Source organism: Eutrema salsugineum, unplaced genomic scaffold (genome assembly GCF_000478725.1).
Source record: "Eutrema salsugineum unplaced genomic scaffold, Eutsalg1_0 scaffold_17, whole genome shotgun sequence".
Lineage (NCBI taxonomy): Eukaryota > Viridiplantae > Streptophyta > Magnoliopsida > Brassicales > Brassicaceae > Eutrema > Eutrema salsugineum.
This window is the reverse complement of record NW_006256852.1, coordinates 4,589,386-4,615,060: the sequence shown is the minus strand read 5'-3', so window position 1 is coordinate 4,615,060 and position 25,675 is coordinate 4,589,386. Positions and strand designations below refer to the sequence as shown.

General features: G+C 45.2%; 2 protein-coding genes across 2 annotated transcripts; both read right to left on the bottom strand.

Annotated features, from left to right (window-relative positions):
- Positions 1–12,915: 12,915 nt before the first annotated feature.
- On the bottom strand, positions 12,916–13,866 carry LOC112087543. The gene has a single exon (XM_024157451.1). It carries the CDS (start codon positions 13,864–13,866, stop codon positions 12,916–12,918), a length of 951 nt encoding a protein of 316 aa, XP_024013219.1.
- Positions 13,867–18,936: 5,070 nt separating this feature from the next.
- On the bottom strand, positions 18,937–21,345 carry LOC112087542. The gene has a single exon (XM_024157450.1). The coding sequence runs from the start codon at positions 21,343–21,345 to the stop codon at positions 18,937–18,939; it is 2,409 nt and encodes an 802-aa protein (XP_024013218.1).
- Positions 21,346–25,675: the final 4,330 nt, after the last annotated feature.

Sequence of the window (25,675 nt, the reverse complement as noted above, 5' to 3'; positions counted from 1 at the left end):
TCTTTCCAATCAATACACATATATTGCATTATTTTAAAATAAACCATTTTTATTAGAATCAAGATAAAACAACTTATTGTAGTAAACATACTTAGATAATTCTCTTAAACAGAGATAATTTTAGCTAGACTCCAAAGTTTCTCCTTCCACGTTTATTCTTATGTGCCTATAAGATTCAAAAATATAAAATGTGGTTAACTTCAAACATATTAGTTAAACAAATCAATGTCTTAATGAAATATTAACAGCTTCCCACTCCGATGTATCTAGGTAGCGGATCTCTGTCTTAACGAAGCCGCATTCTATACATTTCAAATCTATCTCCAGATCTAGATAGAGATCGTGTTTTCCTTTCTTGCAACGTTCCTTTGAATCATCAGTCGATATTTCTCCATGCAGAGATTACATATTGATATAAACATCCAATAAGACAGAAATCTTCAATAAAACTAATAATGTATGAGTAAATTACCTCAGAAGGAACCTCGATGGCCTTCGCAGTTGATTTACTCAGAAAGTGATTCATCTCTTCCCACATAATAGTTTTCTCCATCTCTGATTCAGAAATTGGAGGAGGTGATGGTGGTTCTTCCACACCAAATCTCATGTTCAATGGTGGTGGATTAATTCTCAGTAATCCGTTTTCATAACTTTTTTCTTGGTGATTCTCCATTTTGGTTTAATCTCTTATCAGGCGTTTAAGATTGCAGGGAAATTTTAGAAATATGTTTATAATCGAAGCAACTCTTATTTTATATTGGATAGGGCAGTTAAAAATTATGCAATGTCACCAAATTTCTATGTTTTCTTGGAAATACTGTTTCAACCAACCAGTTTGACTTTTTAATTTTCGCTTTTGATATATGGACATAATATTTACACAAGTCTTCTGCGTCCGATTCACACAACTGAGCTGATACAAAAATATTGAAAAGTTTGGATTTTCATCTTTACAGTTGTATTTAAACTGCAATATATGGTAACATAATATTGTGCTCTTATAATTTTGAACTAATATTCTTATGAATCTATTATGTATAAATTGAATTATCTAACTATATATTCTGGATTTTTATAAATATAATATAAAGGATATTTATATATTGTTATTACTTTCTAAAACCAGATGCATATTGCAATCTTTAACGTATTTATATATTTATGTATGCCCTATTTAATCCATCTATATATTCACATCATACTTTTGTGACCTGCAACTTTATTTGTTACATTGAATAAAAGTTCTCCATATTCCCCATTTCTACTGCTATAAACAAGATAGGTAAGCCTTCTGCGTCCAAATTTTATCTATTAAGAATCCTTTTGATAGAGTTATAGAGAATTACCCTTTATAATTTATTATAATACAATATTTTTTTTTAACTCTTTTAACAAGTTTTTTATGATTGTTTTCAGAAATTATTCAATTTTATCTACCAAGAACAAATTCTTCCAAGCAAAACAAGGTCGACAAACTTATGAAAAATACAAACTTTATTGCTTGGATGGAGTGTAACAAGATATACGCAACTGCCAGATTCCTGAATTATCTCATCAATTTGTCTGGAATGCCACATTGCCTGAGTGGAGGCCACGGGTGAAGGATTCAGAAAATCCAACTATTCTTCAACAGTATTCAATTTATGATGGAGAGATTTTTTATTTGGGTTGTCAATTGAATATCATTAGAGGTCCTTGCAGTTATGAAGATATCCGAACATTTAATGGTGTTGTGTACGACAGCTTCAGAAAAGCTTGCTATGCAAAGGGCTTATTCCCGCTCAATTAGATTTAAATATTGATGGGCTTGCGGGCTTAGGGTTATTTTTTAACAAGCCCGTTGGTCTTCCAAAAGTTTTAAATTTATAAAATCCTAGTGTCTGCAAGTTCACAGATGTACGTTGTAGGACTTATGGTGTCGATCCACAAGAAGGATGTCTAATCTGCAGGAAACAACAAACTGGGAAGTAAGCAAAGTCATAAACCAATAAAAGATTTGAGGTTTTTGGTTAAGATCCTAAACTAAACCTAATCTAGTATTCACAAGAAATGCAATGCAAGATGAATTGTTAAAAGAACATCTAAAGCATATCGACTCAAACTAAAGACTCTTAAACTCATAGGTGGCGATTTAGACTTCTCCGGTTTACTCTAATCAATGTATGGTGGCATTTCCAATTAGCTTCTGGGTGATTTATCTTCATCTGTTTCTGGGAATCTGCATTGAACTAGAATAGACACATGTATGATTAACCAACTGTCGTCACCTTAATCAACTAATCTCTTATATCTAGCAATTAACTCTCGCTCTCATGCTAAACTTAAGATTATGCATTGAACATTGAATTTGTCTGCTCACATCTTCTCTATAGGTAGCTTTCGACTCCTATAGCGACTATGTTCTTCTGAAGCTAGGTATGGATGATCTGATACAGCATCTCGTGGCTCAGATCAATCCTAGGCTTAGAGAATATGTCATAAATCTACTCTCATGTTTTACGAATAACTTAGAAGAGATGAGATCCAAAATATGGCTAAAAACAATAGAAATCCTAATCGATATATATGCTTGTCAATATCTTCAAACAACTTGACTCTCTGGGACTAATCTACATGATGCAATGAATGATGAAAGACATAGAAGAATGCAAAAGAATGAAACAGAAAAATTAATAAGATAAAAAGGAGGAAGAACAATGGATCTGGGGAAGAATCCCCATCTCCATCGCCTAACCCTAGTAAAACAAAGTTTGGTGGCTCAAAATCTCATTACAGGAGCACACACATGTTTAGGGCTGCTAAACAATGTATTTATAGGTCCTAAGGTCTTCCAAGTCTCATTTAGGGTTTCTCTGAAGAGAAATGGCGAAGTGGGCTTTGATGTTGGGCCTTGTGGCTCGTCCTAAGGTCCACCGGGGGTGAGAGTCTTCTAGGGCAGGTAAAACATGTGTTTCCCGCAAGTGAGAGTCTCCCGGGACCAGTGAACTGGGTCAACTTGTTCTCCATGTATCTTTTGATTGCACCGTTGGATCTTTATGATGTAAAGTGCTATGAAAATCTGATTGTCTCCTCTTAATTGTCTCCAAATTTGAGCTGGATCGGACGGTGAGAAAGTTTTCATTTGAGGCTGAACTTTTGACGGTCTGACTCTGAGCTAAAAATGTGGATTTCTTCCATTGTGCCATTATATTCCCTATATTTCTTGAAAAGAGCCTTAAAACTACAAATAAATGGAAATCATAATAAAAGTTCCTAAAACAAAGTAAAACCTTTGAAAAAGCATTTGAAATCAATGGTGAAAAGTGGTCAAAATCAGGTGTTATCAACTCTCCCAGACTTAAGACTTTGTTTGTCCTCAAACAAAACAAGATCTAATCTGGAAAAATATCATTCAACAAAAATGAGAGGGAACTGAAAAATATCAGAAACCATACTTCTAGACCTTAATTATAGACAATCCATCAATCAGATCAAGTCTAGAAAATTCTTACCAAAATACAAACATAACTAGTCCGTTAATCTGCCATGCGAAAATCCACACACTTAGAACTAACTTCCAGTCAACTAGCTCTTAACATCCATTAAAGGTTTCAGTGGTTCTCATCAAAATATATTAAACAAGGCATTCAAGGTTAGGTATCAAAAAGGCTTTTTAATGGTAAGGCTTTTTAATGGTAAGGCTGATGTGTTTAGGGTTACATTTTTCTGGAGAGACAAGACATTATGCAAAACAGCAAGAGAGGATGGAACTGTAAATGCCCCCACAGTTTCATTCACATTCTTCTTGCTTCAAGATTTCTGATCTCCTTTATTCAGGTTCTCCTTATATTTCTCCCAGACTTGGATTTTTGTCTAGGTTGTGAATCCATAACTCCTTAAGTAAATACCTATTGTCTTGGCTCAAGTGATTTCGGCTTCTAAGACTTTTTAGGCTTTTAGTTTCCTTTCATTTTTTCTTTTTCTCTTTTTTTCGTTTTTTTTTTTAGAAAGAGGAAACTGCCTTTTGACTTGGAGTCTTAGGGAGCACGAAAATTACCTTTAAAAATGATTTTTTCTGAGGCATCATAAGATTTCTGGCACACTCCCTTCTGGTCTCTTTCAGTCTTTCTCTTCAGTGACTGAAAACTATGTTGTTCCTCCCTCTCTGGCGTTTTTGCACATATCTGTCAATATAAACCTAAGAGAGAATGCATGAAGTTTGAACATGAAGGTTTGGGTTAAGGGTGTGGTACCAGCTAAAGATGAACTGGCCATCTAGGACAACAAATAGTGGTATCAATAAGGAAAAGATGTCCTAGATGTATATCATGATGCCATCTTAAAACCAATGATGAAAAAATTAGATGTCAAGATTAAGTCCAAGTAAAATGAGCTAGTATATCCTGGTACAAAAGATCTTCATGAATAGAAGTCCTCTGGTGGGATTTAGTAGTGTAAGTACTCTAGCTACCGCCTAGTCTAGTACTAAACCTTAAAAGAGCTTTTAATGAGTGATTGGTTGTAGAAGCAAACATGTTGGTTATCATCATCGATTTTGTCATTATTCCCCCAAAACGTTTTTGACCTTTGAAACACTTTTTGAAACTCAAAAGACTTTGAAAAGGTTTAAGAAAATCGAAAAATTTGTAAATTTTTTAAGAAAATGCAGAATGCAATGGCTCATGCAAGAAAAGTGTGCGAGCCAAAACTTGCACAATCAAGAATTTGTGAAGAGAAACTTAGGGATCTGAAACTTCTAAGGTAATCGCAAGAACAGTAAGATCAAAAGAAGATTTTTATTGCTGTGAAGGTGTTTTGCTCTTATTGCTTAGGGTTGCCAAAAATTGGCAGAAGGAATTGCATACATCATATATTTATACTAACTTTCTAAACCGCCTAGCCGAAAATCTCGGGCAAGATTTTCGGAATATTTCTTTATCGCCTCGTGCGGCTGACCGCCTTTGCATCTCGCCTAGGGTTTTCCACGGGCTTCATCTCCCAAGGCTTTGGTTCGGCCCGTCCAAGCTTCTTTACGGCTCGGCCCATCTAGCCTTCTTCACGGCTCGGCCCACTTGCCATGGAGACATGATCTAGCCCACCGCACCGATACACGGCTCGGCCCAAACGTGTTGAAGTGGGGCTCGGCCCATTTCTTTCGATGCGGCTCGGTCCACCTGTCTTCTTTCACGGCTCTCCCTACTGGCCTATCTGCACGGCTCTCCCATTTGCCTTGGTGAGAACGGCTCTCCACTTGTCATGGTGAGAACGGCTCTCCTACTTGGCGACCACGGCTCTCCCACTTGGCGACCACGGCTCTCCCACTTGGCGACCACGGCTCTCCCACTTATCCTTCTTCCATACTTAGCCATTCTGAGGTGGTTTATCTACTTGGGGTGAAAACCGACCCCAACAGTTAGCCCCCCAGCTCGTCAGTTTCGGAGGCGAGGGTGACGAGGTCCATTATTTCCGACCGTAGGATAAACCACTGAGTTAGACGCCGAGGCATTTTGGGAATGGAGACGCCGAGGCGTTCTGGGAATGAAGGCGCCGAGGCGTTTTGGGAATGAAGGCGCCGAGGCGTTCTGGGAATGAAGGCGCCGAGGCGTTTTGGGAATGAAGGCGCCGAGGCGTTTTGGGAATGAAGACGCCGAGGCATTCCCAAGGAGTGCCGAGGATGCCGAGGTGTTCGAGATGGTACCGAAGATGCCGAGGCAAGATTAAGGACGAGGCGATTTGTTTTTGTTTTTTTTTTTTTAATAGTGATAGCCCATGACGAGGTGATTTGAGGAGATTATGCCGAGCCGAACAAATGGCGAGGCGTTTCGAGAGAAAGCTCGTGCCGAGCTGTTTTGTTAGCGGCAAGACGTCTCAAGAAAGAATGTCAATGCCGAGCCGTTTCGTTAACGACGAGGCGTTTCAGGAAACAGATTCAACGCCGAGCTGTTTCGTTAACGACGAGGCGTTTCAAGAGAACAGATTCAATACCGAGCCGTTTCGTTAACGCCGAGGCGATTCAAGAGAGAAAGAGTCAATACCGAGTCGTTTCGTTAACCTGGGTACCCTGACTATTGGTCTTCCGAGAGGAAATTCCTGACCTTTCGGCGCATGCCAACGACGCAGTCCGGTATAGCCAGTTCACCGCGGATCCCACGCGCTGTTGGACGGCTTCCCGAGGTTTACGCGAAATTCACGCGCTTCGTTTTTTCTATAAATAGGTGAGCTCCTTCACTCTTTCTCATTATTTCCAGACTCACTCGTTTTCACTAAAGGCAGCTCTCCCTTCTCTCTTCTTTCTCTCTCTAGTTTATTTATTTTCCGGCTAGGGTTTCTGAGGTCTCCGCCGTCCTAGATCATTTTACGGCGGAGGTTCGTCGAGTCCTTCTGTAATTCCTGTATAACTTGTAAATCATGTCGAGCCGCTCCGACGATTCGTTGGACTCGCTTTTTCATTACGAGCCGAGCCGCGTAGATGCCGAGGCGAGAAGTTCAACAGAATCCTCCGAGGCGTCTGTTTCGCCGAACCCTTCCAATCGTTCATCTGACGAGGCGTCGAATGACGCGAATCCATCAAACAAGGGTTCTGCAGATGACGAGCCGTTGGCTTCGACGAGCCGTCCCCAGGACCCGGTTTCTGATGAAGGTGCTAATCGCGCCATAGTAAAAGCCGAGGAGGAAGCATTTCCCTTTGACCTACTCGAGGCGAAGTACGAGTTGGAACGTCTCATGGCATCCCGAGGCGCTTCCACATCTGGGCGAGGACCACGAGTTAAAAGACAAAAGCCTGATCCGCCTGGCTCTACGCTTTCTTCCCTTGAGTCGCTCGTGGCGTTGAGGCATCGCTTCGGGATATTCGAGGCGGTGGAGTTTGTCGTTCCCGAGAAGAGCGACCGAGCCGACAAGCCTCCGGAGAATCACTTCACTCTGTACGAGGCATTCTTCGAGCTTTGCTTTCTCTGGTTCCCGATCCCCGGAGTGATCCTCGAATACCTTGGGAAACACGTGATCTCGATTGGGCAGATTATGCCGAGGGGATTACGGCATATGATCGGCATTTTAGTCCGAAGCTTCGAATGCGGTCTTGACATCAAGCTGAATCACCTGTTGAACTTGCTGGAAATCAGGAAAGCTCCGAAAGTAAATAGGTTCTATATTTCCAACAAGCCGAAACGACGGATTATTGGCGGTTTTCCCAGCAAGGATCAGTTTTGGACTGAACGCTTCTTCTACGTCTTGGTGAACGAGGCGTCGGTCGGCGAAGATTACGTTCACCGAACCAAGACTGCTTGGGGACCACTTGGTAGCCGACCCGAAGCTTTTCCTCGGCTCGGAGATTCAGTTGATATTCTCTTCCTTTTCTGAAACTTTTGCTTTTTTGCTTTGTTTTGCAGTTCGGTGCTATCTTCCCCCGATTCCCGACGACCTCTTTACTGTTCGAGACTCGACCTGATGGCCGAGTATGAGGCGGACCTGTCTAAGGTCGAACGTCGCTTGGATGAGGCCCGGAATGAGACCGCGGCGTCAAAGGTAAAGCTGGAATAGGCGCAAAACGAAGCTGCGGCAGCGAAGGGGAAACTCACCGAGGCGATGACCCGAGTGTCGAGGTTGGAAGAGGAGAAGATAGTTCTCCGAGCAGACATTAACAAAGTTTCCGCCTCGGTGATTCGCCTGGAGGAAGCAAGGAGAGCCAAAAGCGCCGAGGTGGCGTTGCTTAAAAGGCGTATCGAGGCCAAGGACGCGGTGTTCGAAGGCAAGGTCAAACGCGCGAAGAAGGAGTCGAGGCGCGAGCTGACGGCGAAGTTTCAGGAACGCCTTGCCAAGGTGGAGGAGGGTTTGGTCAAGCTCGAGAAGGCCAAAAATGATGAGAACTATCTGGGACAGATCAAGGGCAATCTTGCGATGATTGCCGACCTGAAGAAGCCGGACGCCCCGACGCTTGACGACGAGGAGGCGAAGCTGAAAAGCTGGGAGAGTGAGTATGCCGACGACGAGGCGTACGAGCGTATTGCTTCCGAGATTCGGGGCGAACTGTATTACTCTCCCGTATCGCCGGACTAGGTCGACACCACCCTCGGCAACGAGCCGCTCGAAGAAACAGCGGCCAATTTAGGTGTTGTGGACCCGAATGGCTCGAACGCGGGTACGCCGATTCCCTAGAACCTTCTCGCCGATCGTGAAACGCAGTCCGCGGCATGAGTTTTGGCTCACAAATTTTTCTTGCTTGCTTTTGTACTTAGGATTTTATCCGCTCTCTTTTGAACTTTTATGTGTTCTGTGCCTGGACGGCTTTATCCACCCGACTCTTTATTTTCGCTTAATGAATATATTTTCCTTAGCCGTTTTCGGACTTACTTGTCCATTAATCCGTAAAAATGTTTACGAAAAATTGTCGAGGACGAAGGCTGTTATGTTGAGAGCGATTTTGATTTCTTCCTTAACTGTATTTTCAAAATTGACCGAAACATGGGTTAAGGGATGAATTGTTTTAAGGACCTCGTTTAGGTTCTAGGCAAATCTTTGATAGTAAAAGAGTGTTACGTGATAATGTTTAGGCAAATCTTTGCTGGTAATGCCGAGCCGTGTTTACAGCGAGGCGTTTTCGCTTTGAATGTTGCCGAGCCGTGTAAACGACGAGGTGTTTTTGTTTTGAATGGTGCCGAGCCGTGAAAACGACGAGGCGTTTTTGTTTTGAATGGTGTCGAGCCGTGAAAACGACGAGGCGTTTTTGTTTTGAATGGTGCCGAGCCGTGAAAACGACGAGGCGTTTTTGTTTTCAATGATGCCAAGGTGTGAAAATGACGAGGCGTTTTGCTTTTGTTAGCCAAGGATGAAGTGTTATCGAACCTGTCTATGGACCGGTGTTCTCGAGAGGACGAGTATGTTTATCCGGGTTTAAGAGTTTTACTTCGGTTTTAGAGAAAGCGATGTAGTCTCGACTTATATTCTCGTGTGCAATAGTAAACCGTGGCGACCTGATACGTTTTTGGTATGATATTTGTATAGCGCGCTTTGATTTTTATCCGTAGAGGATGTAACTTGCACCCTCGTCCTAGGAAAGGTGGTAAAAGTTCGTTTAGAGAACTTTGTACTTGTTGCCCCGTTGTGGCCAGCAACGAGACGAGGCATTCGAAGGCTTAGTTTGCCGAACTGAAATTGAGGACCGTTAAAGGTCCAAGGTAATCAGGTCATGATATCATGCCGAAGTGGTGAGTTAAAGAATTCAAAAATCCGAGTTTGTTACAATGTGAAGCTAGCCGAAGCGATAATAAACGAACCAGAAATCAAGGGTAAAAGTGAAATAAGTAGATAATTAAAAACGAACTGAGAATATGCCGAAGTGGCGACGTTCCTAAGTGAGCAAGTCAAAATAGTAGAGTTAAAGGAGGTATGTGTATACGTACCCACTCCCCCCCCTTTTTAGGAGGGGGGACAGCTGAACCCGTCCGAAGACGGGCTGCCTACGTACCCTTTGCAGGGATCAAGCCGTCCCGTAGTTCATGCTGGTCGTGCTGCATTCTTAGTGATAGTATTTTTTCAGATGCATTGCGTTCCACGATCTTGGAATCGCCTCGTCAGCTAGTGTCGCGAGTTCGTAGATTCCTGGACGAATCACTTTTGTGACCTTGTAAGGACCTTCCCAATTTGCTCCGAGCTTTCCTGCGTTCTTCTCGGCAGTGTTTTGGAAGACCTTTCGGAGGACGAGCTCCCTGTTTTGATCTTCGACTTCGAACGTTTTTGTTGTAGTATCTCGCCGTCGCTTGTTGATAGTTCTAGATTCGAATTAAGGCTTGATCGCGCTTCTCGTTGATTAGGTCGAGCTCATCTAGCATCATTAAGTGGTTCAAGCCCTCCTGTCCTGGTAGAAGTCTTCGTCGGATACCTGGGAAATCCACTTCGGGGGGAATTACGCACTCCGATCCGTAGACCAAAGCAAATGGAGTTTCCCCGGTGGCTCGGCGCGGAGTTGTCCGATGAGACCAAAGGACTCCTTCGAGTTCGTCTGCCCACCGTCCCTTCTTGGCGTCGAGCCTCTTTTTCAGACCGTCGAGGATCGTCTTATTGGCTGCTTCGGCTTGTCTGTTCCCTTGAGGGTATCTTGGCGTAGATTTGCTGAGGTGGATTTTCCACTTTTCGCAAAAGGCTTCGAAGCGTGTTGAGATGAACTGGGATCCGTTGTCGGTGACTATCTCGTAAGGGACCCCGTGGCGGCAGATGATATTTTTCCAGATGAAGTGTTCGACTTGAACATCCTTTATGCTTGCGTAAGAGTCGGCCTCGACCCACTTGGAGAAGTAATCCGTGAGGACGAGCAGAAAACGCTTCTGCTTCGAGCGATGTAGAGGTCCGACGATGTCCATAGACCATCTCATGAACGGATAAGGTGACGAAATTAACGAGAGCAACTCGGTAGGTTGATGTATTGTTGGAGCGTGCCGCTGACATTTCTCGCACTTCGCCGTAAATTTCTCGCAGTCCTTGACCATCGTGGGCCAGAAATAGCCGTGCCGTTTTATCTTGATAGCAAGAGACCTTCCGCTGGAGTGGTTCCCGCACGCGCCGCTGTGCACCTCGTGCATGATCTTTCTTGCCTCCGGTCCTTCGACGCATGTCATGAGAGGCCCTGAAAATCTCCATTTAAACACCTCGCCATCGACGAGGACATATCGTGCGGCCTGAGCTTTTAGTTTGCGGGCTTCCCATTTTTCAATTGGCAACTCTCCGTCGACGATATACACTCGGATAGCTCCGAGCCATTCTTTGTCGCAGCCATACTCTGGCTCGGTCTGTTGAGGGTCTTCGTCCATAGGAATGGCTTCGTCGTCCTCTGGTTCTTGTTCGGGAGGATTTATCAACCGAAATCCTTCCACCTCTTCAATGCTAGGACGTTCGATGAATTCAACTAGGATCGTTCGTCGGAGGTCTGGGTCCGAGGTCGAGGCCAGTGCTGCCAAGGCGTCGGCCGAGGTGTTTTCTCCTCAGGGAATGCGCGTGAGTTCGAACTCATCAAACTTTTGTACCAACTCTCGGACCACTCTGAGGTAAGCTCCCATTCGTCCATCCTTCGCCTCGTATTCTCCGTTGAATTGGCATGCTACGAGCTGTGAGTCGCAAAAGGTTCTAATCTTTCGAACTCCGATTCCCTACGCTAGTCGTATGCCGGCGATCAGTGCTTCGTATTCCGCTTTGTTGTTCAAGGCGTGGAAGTTCAGGCGAAAAGACTGCTCCAATATTTCTCCGGTGGGAGAGGTGAGGCGGATTCCTATTCCCGAGCTGTGTTTAGACGACGAGCCGTCGACGTGCAGCGTCCACACTTCACCTAGAGTCGGCAAGTTCGTTGCTTCGGCGGGAAGTTCAATGAGGAAATCTGCGGGCACCTGTGACTTTGCAGACGACCTATTCCGATACTCGATGTCGTATTCGCTTAGCTCTATCGCCCACTTGGCGAGCCGACCGGATTGGCTAGGGCTGTGTAGGATCGAGCGTAGCGAGCACAAAAATCGAATGTGATTGAAAGTACAGGCGCAGTTTGCGAGCCGAGACTACGACGGCTAGGGCGACCTTCTCGATCTGGGGGTAGCGAGTCTCGGCGTCGGTCAGTGTCTTGCTGATGTAAAAAATGGGTTTTTTCTCGGACCGTTTTTCTCTGATAAGCACTCCGCTTACAGCTGTAGCAGACACTGTGATGTAGAGGAAGAGCGGCTCTCCTTCGACTGGTTTTGCTAAGATTGGTGGGCTCGCCAGATAACTCTTCAATTCCTTGAAAGCCGTCTCGCATCGTTCGTCCCACTCAAATTTCTTGTTTCCTCGGAGGGTGTCGTAGAAGGCAGCCACTTGTCTGTGGAGCGGGAAATAAACCTGTTTAGCGCGGCGACTCTACCTGTGAGCCTTTGCACTTCGCGCTTCGTCCTTGGAGAGGGCATCTCAATTAGCGCCTTGATTTGCTTGGGGTTTGCTTCTATGCCTCGGTGAGTTACCAGATAGCCGAGGAATTCTCCCGAGGTGACCGCAAACCTGCACTTCGCCGGGTTTAGTTTCATGTCGTGCTTGTTCAATTGTTCGAAGCATTCCCGTAGATGCGCGACGTGGTCTTCCTCTTTGAGTGATTTAACTAACATGTCGTCGATGTAAACTTCCATAGTTTTTCCGAGCTGAGCCGCGAACATTTTATTGACGAGCCGTTGATACGTTGCTCCTGCGTTCTTGAGCCCGAACGGCATGACTTTGTAGCAGTATATCCCGCGATCAGTTATGAATGCCGTTTTTTCCTGATCATCAGGATGCATCAGGATCTGATTGTAGCCGGAGAACGCGTCCATAAATGTTAACAATCTATTCCCTGCAGTGGCTTCGACGAGCCGGTCTATGTGTGGCAAGGGAAAGCTGTCTTTTGGGCACGCCTTGTTGAGGTCAGTAAAATCCACACATACTCGCCACTTGTCGTTCTTCTTCTTCACGGGATTTGCGAGCCAGTCCGGATATTTGGCCTCGGCGATTGATCCTACTTTGAGTAACCTTTCGACATCGTCGTTAACTGATTTAGCTCGTTCGGGGCCGAGCTTCCTTCTTTTCTGCTTCACTGGTTTAAAGGTTGGATCCACATTCATCTCGTGACAGGTCACGTCGATGCTTATGCCTGGCATATCTTCTGTTGTCCAGGCGAAAGTGTTGATGTTTTCCTTGAGGAGGGAAAGGAGTTCGCTTCTCAGAGGCTCTTCCAGTTTTGTTCCTATTTCGACGCATCGCTCCGGGCGCGCCTCATCTATACATACCGAGTCCACTGCGTCGCATACTGGTTCGGCGCGTGTTTCGCGGCTCTCGCGATTTGTAATTGCTATAAGAGTTTCGAGAGCTCGTTCGCGGGCTCTCGGTCTGGCTTCATCTTTTTGCGGTCGATGTCTGCTCGTGCGTCGGTGACGGGGTTCCTTAGCTTATGCTCGGCTAGGCAGCACATTCGTGACTCCTTCTGACTCCCCAGATCGTTTTAACACCTGCTGGGGTTGGAAATTTGAGGCAGAGATGATAGGTAGAGGGTACCGCCCTCATCTCGTTGATCCACGGAGTTCCCATGATCACATTGTATATTGCTGGGTGATCGGTGACGCAGAATTCGACGATCTTAGTGACTCCGCCAGCTACCACAGGAAGCCTGATCGTTCCCATAGTCATCGTCGTTTCTCCTGAAAATCCGGTTAGAGGTTTGGGGATTGCTTCGACCTCGGAGAGGTCGATTCCCATTCTTCTGAGTGTTTCCCTGAAGATAACGTTCACCGACCTTCCAGTATCGATGAGCACCCTTGGTACGTCATGATCCCTGATCGTTAACTCAATCACCAACGGATCGTTATGAGGTCGATCGATTCCTGCCGTTTCCTCCTCGGCGAAAGAGATCACTGTGTTTGGGATGTCGGTTGGTTCTGTCCAATTCTCCTTCGCTTCGGCTCGGCGCTGATAGGCTTTGATGGAGGATACGGTATCTTGGTAGTATTGGGATCCACCCATGATCATATTGATCCTCTGCCTCGGCTCGGGTCGCTCTTCAGGTTCGCCTCTCCTGTCACGCTTGGGGTTATCGCCTCGTCGGGGAGGATTCGCGGGTTCCGCCGCGCCGCTCGGCTCGGCTCTCTCTTGTTGTTCGTTAGGGACGAGGTCTTTGATGCTGACCGCGTTTTGGAGCTCTCCCGCTGCCATCTTTGCTGCGAGCTTTGCTCCTAAAGTTCGGCATTGAGCCGTTGGATGCCCGTAGGTCTGGTGATACTCGCAGAAAGCCTTCTCGTCGTAGTTGGCGGACTTTCTCAACCAAGTGTTGTTGCGCGGCTCTCCTCTTCCGCGTCCGACGCCCACCTGGTAGTTATGGGCTCCTCCGCTTCTAGGTTCATCCGAGCTTGACATTGTTGTATTGTTTGATGGGTTGCCCTTCTTCGTGAGGCGCGGCAAAATTGAGCTTCAGATTGCTGCTTTCGTTGCTTCATACTGCTCGTCTAAGCTTTTCATCTCCTCTTCGTTCCGACGAAGTCTGATGATCGGTGCAAAGCGTCTTGAATTGTTTGCGGCGTGTTGAGAGCCATCTCCCGTCGGAACTCAGACTTGTACCACAAAGATCGTTTCAGAGCCTCGAGCGCAGCCTTGTCGCTTATCCCTTCTATTTTGGATACGACTGCCTTGAACCTTGTCATGTAATCTCGAAGCGGCTCGTTCGGTCCTTGGGATAGTGTCCACAGGTCGGCATCAGACGTTCCTCTGTCCATGAACATCGAGTATTGTTTGAGGAACAAAGCGGAGAGCTGTTGAAAACCGCCGATCGAATTGCGCTCCTGCCTCGAAAACCATTCGAGCGCGGCTCCTTTGAGATGTTCCACGAAGAGCAGGCAGTATCCGGCATCCACTTTGCGCTCGGTGAGTTTAGCGGCGTTCTTTGTGAAGGCTCGTCCCATTGCTATCCGAAACGCGGTGATGTGTGCTTTTGGGTCGGTTGTTCCTTCGTAGAACGGGATTCTCACCTTTTCCGGCTCGGGAATCCTGGCCTCCGTGATTCTTGCAGTGAACGGGGTTCTTTGAGTTTCTTCAAGCATTCGGTCGATTTCGGGCACGGCGCTCGTCGCGTTGTGCACTTGAGATTTGATGGCTCGTATTTCAGCCACTGTCCGAGCCATCGAGGCTCCCAGCTCTTTGAGCTCGAGAGTTTGTGCGTGAGTCATTCCCTTTGATTGGGGGGGTCGCTCCCGCTCCTCTCGTCTCGGCTCGTCTTCGCGTTCTGCCTGCTCGATCCATTGGAGGTTTAACTCCACCTCGGTTGGATTATCGCCGTGGGTCGGATCGGAGACTTCGTCAGTCCGGATGCCGTTTAGTGCCGAGGCGAGTTCTTCTCGACTAATTCGGCGAGCCGAGCCAGTTTATTGAGGATTCGTGGTTTCGTCGTTCTGCTGGGCGTCTACGTCAATCGCAACGTCCTCTTCCTCACCGGCTCGTCGCCTGGAGTTCCGGCGTAGTGGAGGCGGCTCGGTCATGTTGATTCGGGTTGCTGCGGGAGTACGTTCGTCGAGGGGACGAAGAACCGAGGAATTTCTTGCGCCACTCCCTGAGGCTTCTGCGGGTGTCGAGAAATCGAAGCGTCTTCGAATTCCATCCATCGGGTCAGGGATTCCGGCTCTCCAAGTTGAGTGTTGTCGCTCAGCCGCCATCGCGTCGAGCCTCGCCGTAATCGCCTCGTTTCTTTTGTCTTGGTCGTCAATTTTCTTCATCAACGCAGCCATCATGTATCGCATCTCCTCTTGGGTTTCGGTCGTCGCCGTCGTTGTGCCCGATGCCAGAGCGTCCTTCTCCGCGCCGTTACCGGTGTTGTTGTTGTTGTTGTCGTCGGGGGTGTTGCTTGCCATGTTCTTCGGATCTTAAAGTCTTGTCGATTTAGAGTAAGAAAGATTCGATTCCCCACAGACGGCGCCAAATTGTGCGAGCCAAAACTTGCACAATCAAGAATTTGTGAAGAGAAACTTAGGGATCTGAAACTTCTAAGGTAATCGCAAGAACAGTAAGATCAAAAGAATATTTTTATTGCTGTGAAGGTGTTTTGCTCTTATTGCTTAGGGTTGCTAAAAATTGGCGGAAGGAATTGCATACATCATATATTTATACTAACTTTCTAAACCGCCTAGCCAAAAATCTCGGGCGAGATTTTCGGAATATTTCCTTATCGCCTCGTGCGGCTGACCGCCTTTGCATCTCGCCTAGGGTTTTCCACGGGCTTCATCTCCCAAGGCTTTGGTTCGGCCCGTCCAAGCTTCTTTACGACTCGGCCCATCTAGCCTTCTTCACGGCTCGGCCCACTTGCCATGGAGACATGATCTAGCCCACCGCACCGATACACGGCTCGGCCCAAACGTGTTGAAGTGGGGCTCGGCCCATTTCTTTCGATGCGGCTCGGTCCACCTGTCTTCTTTCACGGCTCTCCCTACTGGCCTATCTGCACGGCTCTCCCATTTGCCTTGGTGAGAACGGCTCTCCACTTGTCATGGTGAGAACGGCTCTCCTACTTGGCGACCACGGCTCTCCCACTTGGCGACCACGGCTCTCCCACTTGGCGACCACGGCTCTCCCACTTATCCTTCTTCCATACTTAGCCATTCTGAGGTGGTTTATCTACTTGGGGTGAAAACCGACCCCAACAAAAAGGTGGTTAGAAAGGGATGAAATCCTCCCCAGACTTAAATCACACTGCCCCCAGTGTGAAATAAATCAGGCAAGGATGAGAAATAAAGTATGTAAAGATTAAAAAGATTAAGGAAAAGAAAACTTACCTGGTGTTGGTGATGGATTGTGATGTGGTTGTGGTGGTGATGCTTGATCAAACCTGGATGCTAGGGATCCAAAACTGATTTGAACAAGGCGGTGGTGGTGGTGGTGAAAGTACCCAAGGATGAATTTCAGGTGGCCAATGAAAGATGGAAGTGGCCAAGGTGGCCGCGGTTGAGGACGTCACGCGGTTGCCAAGGTGTCCTAACACTTGCTGGTCGCGGCCGAACCTCTTTTGGCCGCGGTCAGCTTCTTTTCTTCTCTTCTTTTTTTTATGGCATACTAAGGCCTGTCTAAAATAAGAAAAACAAAACTTTTAATAGAAAAATAACGCTTAAGCAAAAACAAATAAGTACCTAAAATGGGTTGCCAATCAAGCGCTTTGGTTTATAGTCTTTAGCTAGACTTTGCAAAGAAAAAGACTTAGTTCAAACAGGATCTGGTCCTAAGACAAGTCCTTTTCGAAATCCTCCTGTTCTGTCTTGCAGGTTCTTCATCACTCTAGAGTTCTTCTGGTTCAAATGCCTGGGCTATTTGCTCTCCTCTTTTTCTCTTAAGTGGTGTAGCTTCATAGAAGATGTCCTTGTCGATATTGGCAAAGGAAACTCGCATGCTGGGCCAATCCATGATGGCTCCAGCAGTTGCTAAGAAAGGCCATCCAAGAATAACTGGATAAGAGTCATCTTTGGTCTTCACTATGTATAAATCGACAGGTGCAATGCAATCTCCAATCCTTAGAGGAATGTCTCGGGGTATCCCTCTTGGTGTTGCACTTGAATCATCTGCTAAGCTAATCTTTGTCCTGGTACTTGAAATGTGCTTAATGCCAAGTCTCAAAGCAGTTGCTTTGGACATCATGTTAATGCAAGCTCCAGAATCACAAAGAATATTGAGGAATCTTTCACCTCTAATGTCACAAGAGATAAGAAATTGACCTTTGTTTTGAACTTTGTGCAGAGTTCAAACTGGTCTACCTTCTTGGGCGTGTGTGAACAAGTATTTCATCTCTTGGATAGATTCTTTGCTGTTACAAAAGAAGTGGCCGATCATGTAGTCTCTACATGCTTTGGCAAACAAAATTCCTTCTGGCAGGATCTGAACTACTTGGTTGAACTCTTCAAGTGCTTCTTTGCTGATCTTGTTTGTGTAATCACTAGCTTCTTAGGGATCTTTGAGGTGGATCTTGTAAACAGCTGCATCAGGTGATGATCTAGGAAAAGATAGATACATGGCTCTTCTGAAATATGTAGAGATGTTCTCCTTTGTCTCCTTGCTGTATCTAAAGAAGACTAGAAGGCAGCCTTGCTTCCAGACATCGTCGAATGCGAGATAGAGAGGAATGGACTTCACAAACTTTTTGAATTCTCTCTCATGCTAAACTTAAGATCATGCATTGAATATTGAATTCGTCTGCTCATATCTTCTCTATAGGTAGCTTTCGACTCGTATAACGACTATGTTCTTCTGAAACTAGGTATGGATGATCTGATACAGCAGTCTCGTGGCTCTGATCGATCCTAGGCTCAGAGAATAGGTCTTGAATCTACTCTCATGCTTTACGAATAACTTAAAAGAGATGAGATCCAGAATATGGCTAAGAACAAAAAAATCCTAATCGATATATATGCTTGTCGATATCTTCAAACAACTTGACTCTCTGGGACTAATCTACATGATGCAGTGAATGATGAAAGACATAGAAAAATGCAAAAGAATGAAACAGAAAAGTTAATAAGATAAAAAGGAGGAAGAACAATGAATCTGGGGAAGAATCCCCATCTCCATCACCTAACCCTAGTAAAATAAAGTTTGGTGGCTCAAAATCTCATTACAGGAGCACACACCCGTTTAGGGCTGCTAAACAATGTATTTATAGGTCCTAAGGTCTTCCAGGTCTCATTTAGGGTTTCTCTGAAGAGAAATAGCGAAGGGGGCTTTGATGTTGGGCCTTGTGGCTCGTCCTAAGGTCCACTGGGGGTGAGAGTCTTCCAGGGCAGGTAAAACATGTGTTTCCTGCAGGTGAGAGTCTTCCGAGACTGGTGAACTGGGTCAACATGTTCTCCATGTATCTTTTGATTGCATCTTATGATCTTTGTGATGTAAAGTGCTATGGAAAGCTGATTGCCTCCTCTTGATTTTCTACAAATTTGAGTTGGATCGGACGGTGAGAAAGTCTTCATTTGAGGCTGAACTTCTGGCGATCTGACTCTGAGTTAAAAATGTAGACTGCTTCCATTTTGCCATCATATTCTCTAAGTTTCCTGAAAAGAGCCTTGAAACTACGAATACATGGAAATCATAATAAAAGTTCCTAAAACAAAGTAAAACATTTGAAAAAGCATTTGAAATCAATGGTGAAAAGTGGTCAAAATCAGGTGTTATCAAATATCTTTCTTAATTTTATTTTGAAAACTGCATGCTGAATCTTTATTTCACTAAGTTACTTTCGTTTTGTTGTGTTCAATCGTCTTCATTTTTTACAGTACTTTTTATGTTGAATTTATGAAATACTAAGGTAAATTATTATTATTATTATTATTTTTTTTTAAATTTTTTTTTGTCGACTACCCAACTATTACATCACTGTTGGCCGGGCCGAGGGCAGTTTTGGGGGCCGTCCTCAACCGACTCGATATGATCGATGTGGGTGAATATTTGTCCTCTTACTCGGGCTCATTTTGCAAGACTGTCCGCCCGGACATTTTCACTTCTCGGGATATGGGAGATGATGAAATCAGAGAAGCTCTCACGAAGGATGCGTAGGTTTTCTAACTCGGACGAAAAAGACGGCCAATCAGATGGGGATTCGGTCATATTCACTAGATCGGAACAGTCGGTCAGAAAAAACACCAATGTTATGTGCCGTTCACTCAAAATTGACATAGCCCACAAGAGGCAATCCATCTCTGCATGGAGGGCGGAGAGGCTTCTGCGGCATCCTTGTTGACCATACACCTCAATTCCCCTAACGTCCACCAGGCTCCACCCGAGTCCGCTAACAGGTCTGTGATCGATCCCAGAGGCATCAATCTGACATGTCGGAACTCGTTGGATCGCAGAGGTAGGTATCTGGGGAAACGGAGGAGCTAAGGTCTCACCGGATGCGTCCTCGTTATCTTCTGGTTGGTTCGTGATTCTCCATCTCTCTGCTTCCACCTTTGCATGGATCAAGGTATCTTCCAGGGAAATTGATTTCCCGTTAAAGATTTTGTCGTTCCTTGCTTTCCAAATGAACCATAGGTTCCAAGGATATACATCCTTTTGAGGATCCGTCATGCCTAACTCTTTCGTTTTCCAAAAGAGAAAGCTCATATTTTGATAAATAGAGGTACTCGGGAAGAGGCCCGGAAGGGACGGGTAGTCCGATAACGCCCAGACTTGAAGTGCCGGGGGACATAAAAATAAAAGGTGATTTATAGATTCCTCGGGATCTCCACATCGGGGGCAGCTTGTGTCAGATCCCAGGTGCCGGTATGTTAAATTCTGGCAGGTAGCCACACATCCTGATAATGCTTGCCACATGAAGTGTTTCATTTTTCCGGGTGAGCGGGTTTTCCAAACCTGACTTTGCAGTACCGTAATGCTCGGTTCCCTTATTATTCTGGGTTCCTGTTGTAACTTTTTCCTTCTTATTAGGTCATAGCCCGTCTTAACCGAATAGATTCCTGATTTGGAATGGTTCCATGCATATCCATCCAAGGTACGGTTCCGGCTAGGTCTCAACCCTAGGATGAGAGAGACATCTTCGGGTTGGAAGAAATTTCTCAGAAGGGGAACATCCCACTGCTTTGTATCTTGTCGGATAAAGGAGTAAACGAGTAATCCTGGGTCCTGGTAGCCGATCTGTGGGGTGGCTCTCGCCGGCCAAGCTCTAGTGTTTGGGATCCATGGTTCGCTCCAGACCCTTGTATTTAGACCCAACCCTATCGTCTTCCGCAATCCCATCATTAGGTATGGTTTTGCAGCTAAAATACTCCTCCACCCATAGGACGGGGAGTAGACTCTACGATCTTCCAACGGGTCAGATTGTCTATAGTATCGTCCTCGTAAGACCCTAGCCAGCAGAGATGAAGGGTACTGGATAAGACGCCATAGCTGTTTAGCTAGAAGAGCTAAATTGAAATCCTGTAGATCCCGAAATCCTAGGCCTCCCATATCTTGGGGGATACAAATCCTGTCCCAAGCAATCCAGTGAATCCCTCTGTTATTCTGTTTCGAACTCCACCAGAAATTAGCAATGGCACTCCGTAACTTGTCAGTCACTCCTTGGGGTAATAGAAAGCATGACATGACGTAAGTAGGGACAGCTTGGGCGACCGATTTTATCTGAATTTCTTTTCCACCTTTGGAAAGAAGTCTTGCAGACCAGGAATTTACTCGGTTACTCAGTCGATCATGGACGTAGGAGAAAACTTTCTTTTTTGATCCGCAAATTTGTTTTGGGAGGCCCAGGTACATGCCCATGCCACCCTCTGCCGAGATTCCGATGGCGTCCTTGATACCTTGCTTCAATGTCGGGTCAACTCGATTTCCAAACATGATGGATGATTTGCCCAGATTAAGTTGTTGTCCCGAGGCTGAGCCATATGTGTTGATGATCCTAAAAATCTCTGTTCCTTGTTGGATGTCCGCTCGACAGAAGAACAAGCTATCATCCGCGAATAGTAAATGGGAAACTGGTGGACTTGCTTGGGCAATTTTTAGCCCAGAAATTTGGTTTTCCCTTTCTGCTCCATTTAGGAGTGAGATAAGAGTCTCGGTGCATAGGATAAACAAAAACGGAGAGAGGGGGTCTCCTTGTCTCAATCCTCGTGACGGAGTGATATGTCCTTTTGGTTCCCCGTTTATCAACACTTGGTAGGATACCGAAGAAATACAGAACATCAGAAGCTTGACCCATCTCTCAGAGAAGCCCAACTTGATCATTAGGGCTTTAATGAAGCTCCATTCCACTCTGTCGTATGCTTTGCTCATATCTGTCTTGATGGCCATAAAGTTTTCTCTGCACACCGAGTTAGTACGAAGTGCATGAAAATTTTCTTGTGCCAATAGAATATTGTCAGTGATCAGCCTCCTAGCCATGAAGGCCGTTTAAGTCTCTGAGATTAGATTAGGTAATGTCTTTTTAAGTTGTTTACACATGAGCTTTGAGATTATCTTATAGCTCACGTTGCAAAGGCTAATCGGACGGAACTCCGTCATAGCTCTAGGCTTTTCTTTCTTAGGGATAAGACATATGTTGGTCTGATTGAGTCTAGGATCAAAAGATCCTGATGTGAAGAAATCTTTAACTAATTTCACAATATCATGGCGGAAATCCTGTCAGAACCTTTGGTAAAACTTGCTTGTCATTCCATCCGGTCCCGGGGCTTTATCTGGGTTGATATCGAAGAGAGCTTCTTTAATTTCTGCTTCTGTGGGGTCTTTGAGGAGGATCTGGTTAGAAGATTCTGTCACTTTCTCGGTGATAAACCGGAGTGCATTATCTGGGTCAGGGGGTTGTGACGAGGTGAACAAGTCTTGGAAGTAGTGGGAAGCTACCCGTTCAATACCTTGTGCATTTTCCACCCAATTCCCATTCCTGTCCCTCAGGGCGACGATTCGATTCCGGCTTCTCCTTTGTTTTGTGAGCGCATGAAAGAATTTCGTGTTTCTGTCCCCGGCTTTGTACCATTGTTCGCGACTTTTCTGTTTCCAGAAGGTTTCTTCCTCGCGTAAAGCAGCACAAAGGTTCCTTCTAATATCTTCTACTTCTTCTAATGTTGAGTTTTCGTCGTCTTGGGCCGCATCCAATTGGTTTTTAAGTTCCTCAATCATCTTCTCTGAATTTGATGATTGGGACTTTTTCCACTTAGAGATACTCGTATGACAATTAGCTACTTTGCGATGGAAATCCCGACGAGTGATTCCATCCAAAGAGCTCCAGCCGGAGATTACGCCTCTTTGAAACCTGGTTTTCCCAGCCATCTTTTATCAAATCTAAGTGATTTCTTCCTCCGTCGATTATCCACTTGAATTCTGGCCATAACGGGACGATGGTTTGAACCCCATAATTTAAGGTATTCCACCGAGGTGTGGGGGAAGATAGATTGCCATTCTTCATTCCCCACGGCCCTATGATATGTTCATAATTTGCATCATTTAGGTTGCATAAATCATTCCAAATCATGTTTTATTTCATGCATTTTAGGTCCTTAGGGTTTGTTTTAGAACCTAGGAGATGCATTAGGTCCCAATGAGTCTTTGCATGTTTTGAGTGTCTATCAGGTGAATTTGGAGCTGAAAAGATGAATCCAGGAAGTGGAATGGTGAGCAAAGCTTGAAAAAGTGGAAAAATTGGGTCTATGGAGGTTATCGGCCATTCTCGCTGGCCAGGAAGGTTTTACCGGCCATTTTCATGTACCGCGGGAAGCTTTACCGGCCATTTTCATGTACCGCGAATGAAGTGTATCGGCCAAAATCTCCGGGTGCAAACATGTCTCAGAAATCGCCTGTCCGGGGAACTTTCCGGTCCGATTCAGACGGCGGGTGCTTCATAGAAGTTGGAGAGCATTGCATCACGGTCTCATAGCAAGTGGAATCGTGGAATTCGGAGGCGTGATCAGAGAGATAAGCTCGTCGGAAGGAACCCCTATCTCGCAGGTATTCCGGACCGAGCAGATCAGTTCTGAAGGATGCGAAGGACGGTGCACTTCCAGGCCGATTCAGTTTCCGGGTCCTTCATGAGAATCAGAGACATTTGAGTCTTCTTTCCGGAACGTCCAAGAGCATTCAATTCGGATCTATGAGCAGGAAGATACGGTCTCCGGAATGGACACATGTCTAGACGCCTCTCTCTGGTCGTGTACATGCACTGCAAATATGTGCCCTCCAGGAAGCCTTACACTTCCCAAGCACCGAAGCTTCCTTCACCAAAGTTGGAGATAAATGAGTCCTCTGTCTTCTTCAACCAAAATCATTCAATTCGGACAAGTCTCATAGGAGTTACACTCTCCGGAATGCGAAGTGGTCTAAGCTGCTCTGAATGCTGCGAGATGGTCTTGCGACTTGGTTAACCCGCAGGCCTGAAGGTGAACGCCTGAATGCTGATGCTGCGAGTTGAAATGTGCGGGTAAACTATCACTGGAAGAGATCTGAAGCTCCCGAGCAAGAGAAATGCTAAGTCCACAATCGTGCGACTTAGGCATGCGAGTTAGCCGCGCCTGGAACTATGCCGCACGATCACTCGCAAATCACTCCGACTTGAGCCTGCGACCTAGGTGCAATAGAGACCAACCCGCACAGTTTGAACATTCCCCAGAAACCGCCTTAGCCCTGCGAGTTGGAGAGGAAGGAGACCAAGCCGCAGCAACACTCGCAAAACACTCCTACTTAGGCGTGCGGCTAAGACAAGGCGATTCAGGCTTCACAAGACAAGTCTTCATCTACTGCGACTTAGGTGTGCGACCTGGGACATACTGGACCAACCCGCAGTAATTCCCACTTTATCCATTAAAGCCGGGTCAGAACCCGGTTTGTTCCGGGCTGACCCGGTTCGTTTTTAAGAAAGTATAAATACTTTTTAGGGTTTTTTGGGAGAGAATTAAGTTTTATTCCCTTTGTCTCTTGCCTCTTTTGTGAAAGACTCCATTAAGAAGAGAAATATCTATATTTGAGTGTTTAATCAAGAGAGTTTAAAGAGATCTGGGTGTTTAAAGCTGTTTTCTTTTGAACCTATCATCTCCATCTCCATTTCTCATCATTAATCATGCTAATCTTCTCAACTTGCAAAGGTTTAAGAGAGATTAGTATGATTAGTGAGTAGTCACCCTAATGAGGTTCTAGATGTGTAGGTTAGGGTGCTAAAGTGTTAGATTAGGAGTGCTTAGGGCTAGATTCATTGATTCATCTCTCTAAACAGCTGTTCTCTATGCTAGATCCTTGATAATCACTTGAGATCTAGATTCTGGGAATTTCATGCACCAAAAGTGTTTGATGAAATTCCTGAAAGAGCTGTATTAGAGGTTTAAGCATTTTTCTGCATGATGATGTATTGTTATTTGCTTGAATGATCATTAAGAGCTGTTTGTTAATGCATATTGATTCATGTTTCACAAATGGGAATTTGGTTTGAAAATGGATTAGTATAGGGGTTAGTACCTTCATGAGAGGATTAACCTAGATTTGAGTTCTTAATCATTTGAATCATGTCTCATCATTGTCATTAGCATTTCTAGTTTAGCACCAAAGCACCCTAACCAACTATCATGTCTAGAATCTCATGCCTCCATCATATCATATTCACATCATTTGTCATTGCTTAGTTCTTGATTAGTCATTGTCATTAGTCTTTAAACCTGTTTAAGTTTGTTAGTTGTCATTAGTTAACCAAAACCCACTCTTGTTTGCTTGAATTAAGAACTTGATCATATAGCTTAGTGTCTATCACCACATTCTTGGATTGATTAACCTCTTTGTGCTACTTTGACAAGGGGATTGATAGCCCTGAGACTCTAAAAAGTCTTATCTATCAATTGGCGCCGTTGCCAAATTGTGGTTTGTTTAGCATTAAGCTCTGATCTGTTCTTGAGATCAAGTGCTTGCTTTCTTGTTTTTACTGATTCCTTTCAAGTTCTGTTTGTGATTTCAGGTGTATGAACACCAGGTCTAGATCAAGAAGCTGTGGTCCACCTTTACCTCTCAACGACAACATCAACCTTTTGGTACCAAGGAGGAGAAGGGACAGATGTGGTAGACAGATTGATCAGGCTGACATGGAAGAACAAAGAGACCACGTTGTGGATATAGAACAACCGGTTCAAGAGCAACAGGCTCAGGGTAATGGAGCTGGAAATGGAGTTGGTCAAGGGTTTCATCAGGGTAATGTTCATCAGGAACAGGTGCACCAACAAGCTTATGTCCACCAGGGACAAGCTCAAGCTCATCAACAGAGGCATCAGGCCAATGTTCAACAAAGACAACAAGTGCACCACCAACCCCACCCTTTCCAACCACAGCAAAGGAGATATGAGCAACCCCAAGTCTATGTTGGAGATAATGACAGGGCCAATGCTCATCAGTATGGAGCTGGTATTCAGGCACCACCTGTGCAAAACAACAACTTTGAAGTGAAGGCATCTTTGCTGAATATGGTCCAGAACTCAAAGTTCCATGGGTTAGCAATGGAAGATCCCTTGGAACACTTGGACCAGTTTGATAAGGTGTGTGATCTGACCAAGATAAATGGAGTTTCAGAAGACAGCTTCAAGCTAAGACTATTCCCATTCAGTCTTGGTGATAAAGCTCATCAATGGGAGAAGAATCTTCCAAGAGGCTCCATTCAAACCTGGGAGCAATGCAAGCAAGCCTTCTTATCTAAGTTCTTCTCCACCTCAAGAAGGAGCACGTGGTCTACGGTGTAGATCATTTCTAT

Excerpts from the sequence above, each read along its gene's own strand:
- LOC112087543 (XM_024157451.1), bottom strand. The coding sequence starts at position 13,866 with ATGTCAAGCTCGGATGAACCTAGAAGCGGAGGAGCCCATAACTACCAG.
- LOC112087542 (XM_024157450.1), bottom strand. The coding sequence starts at position 21,345 with ATGGCTAGGAGGCTGATCACTGACAATATTCTATTGGCACAAGAAAAT.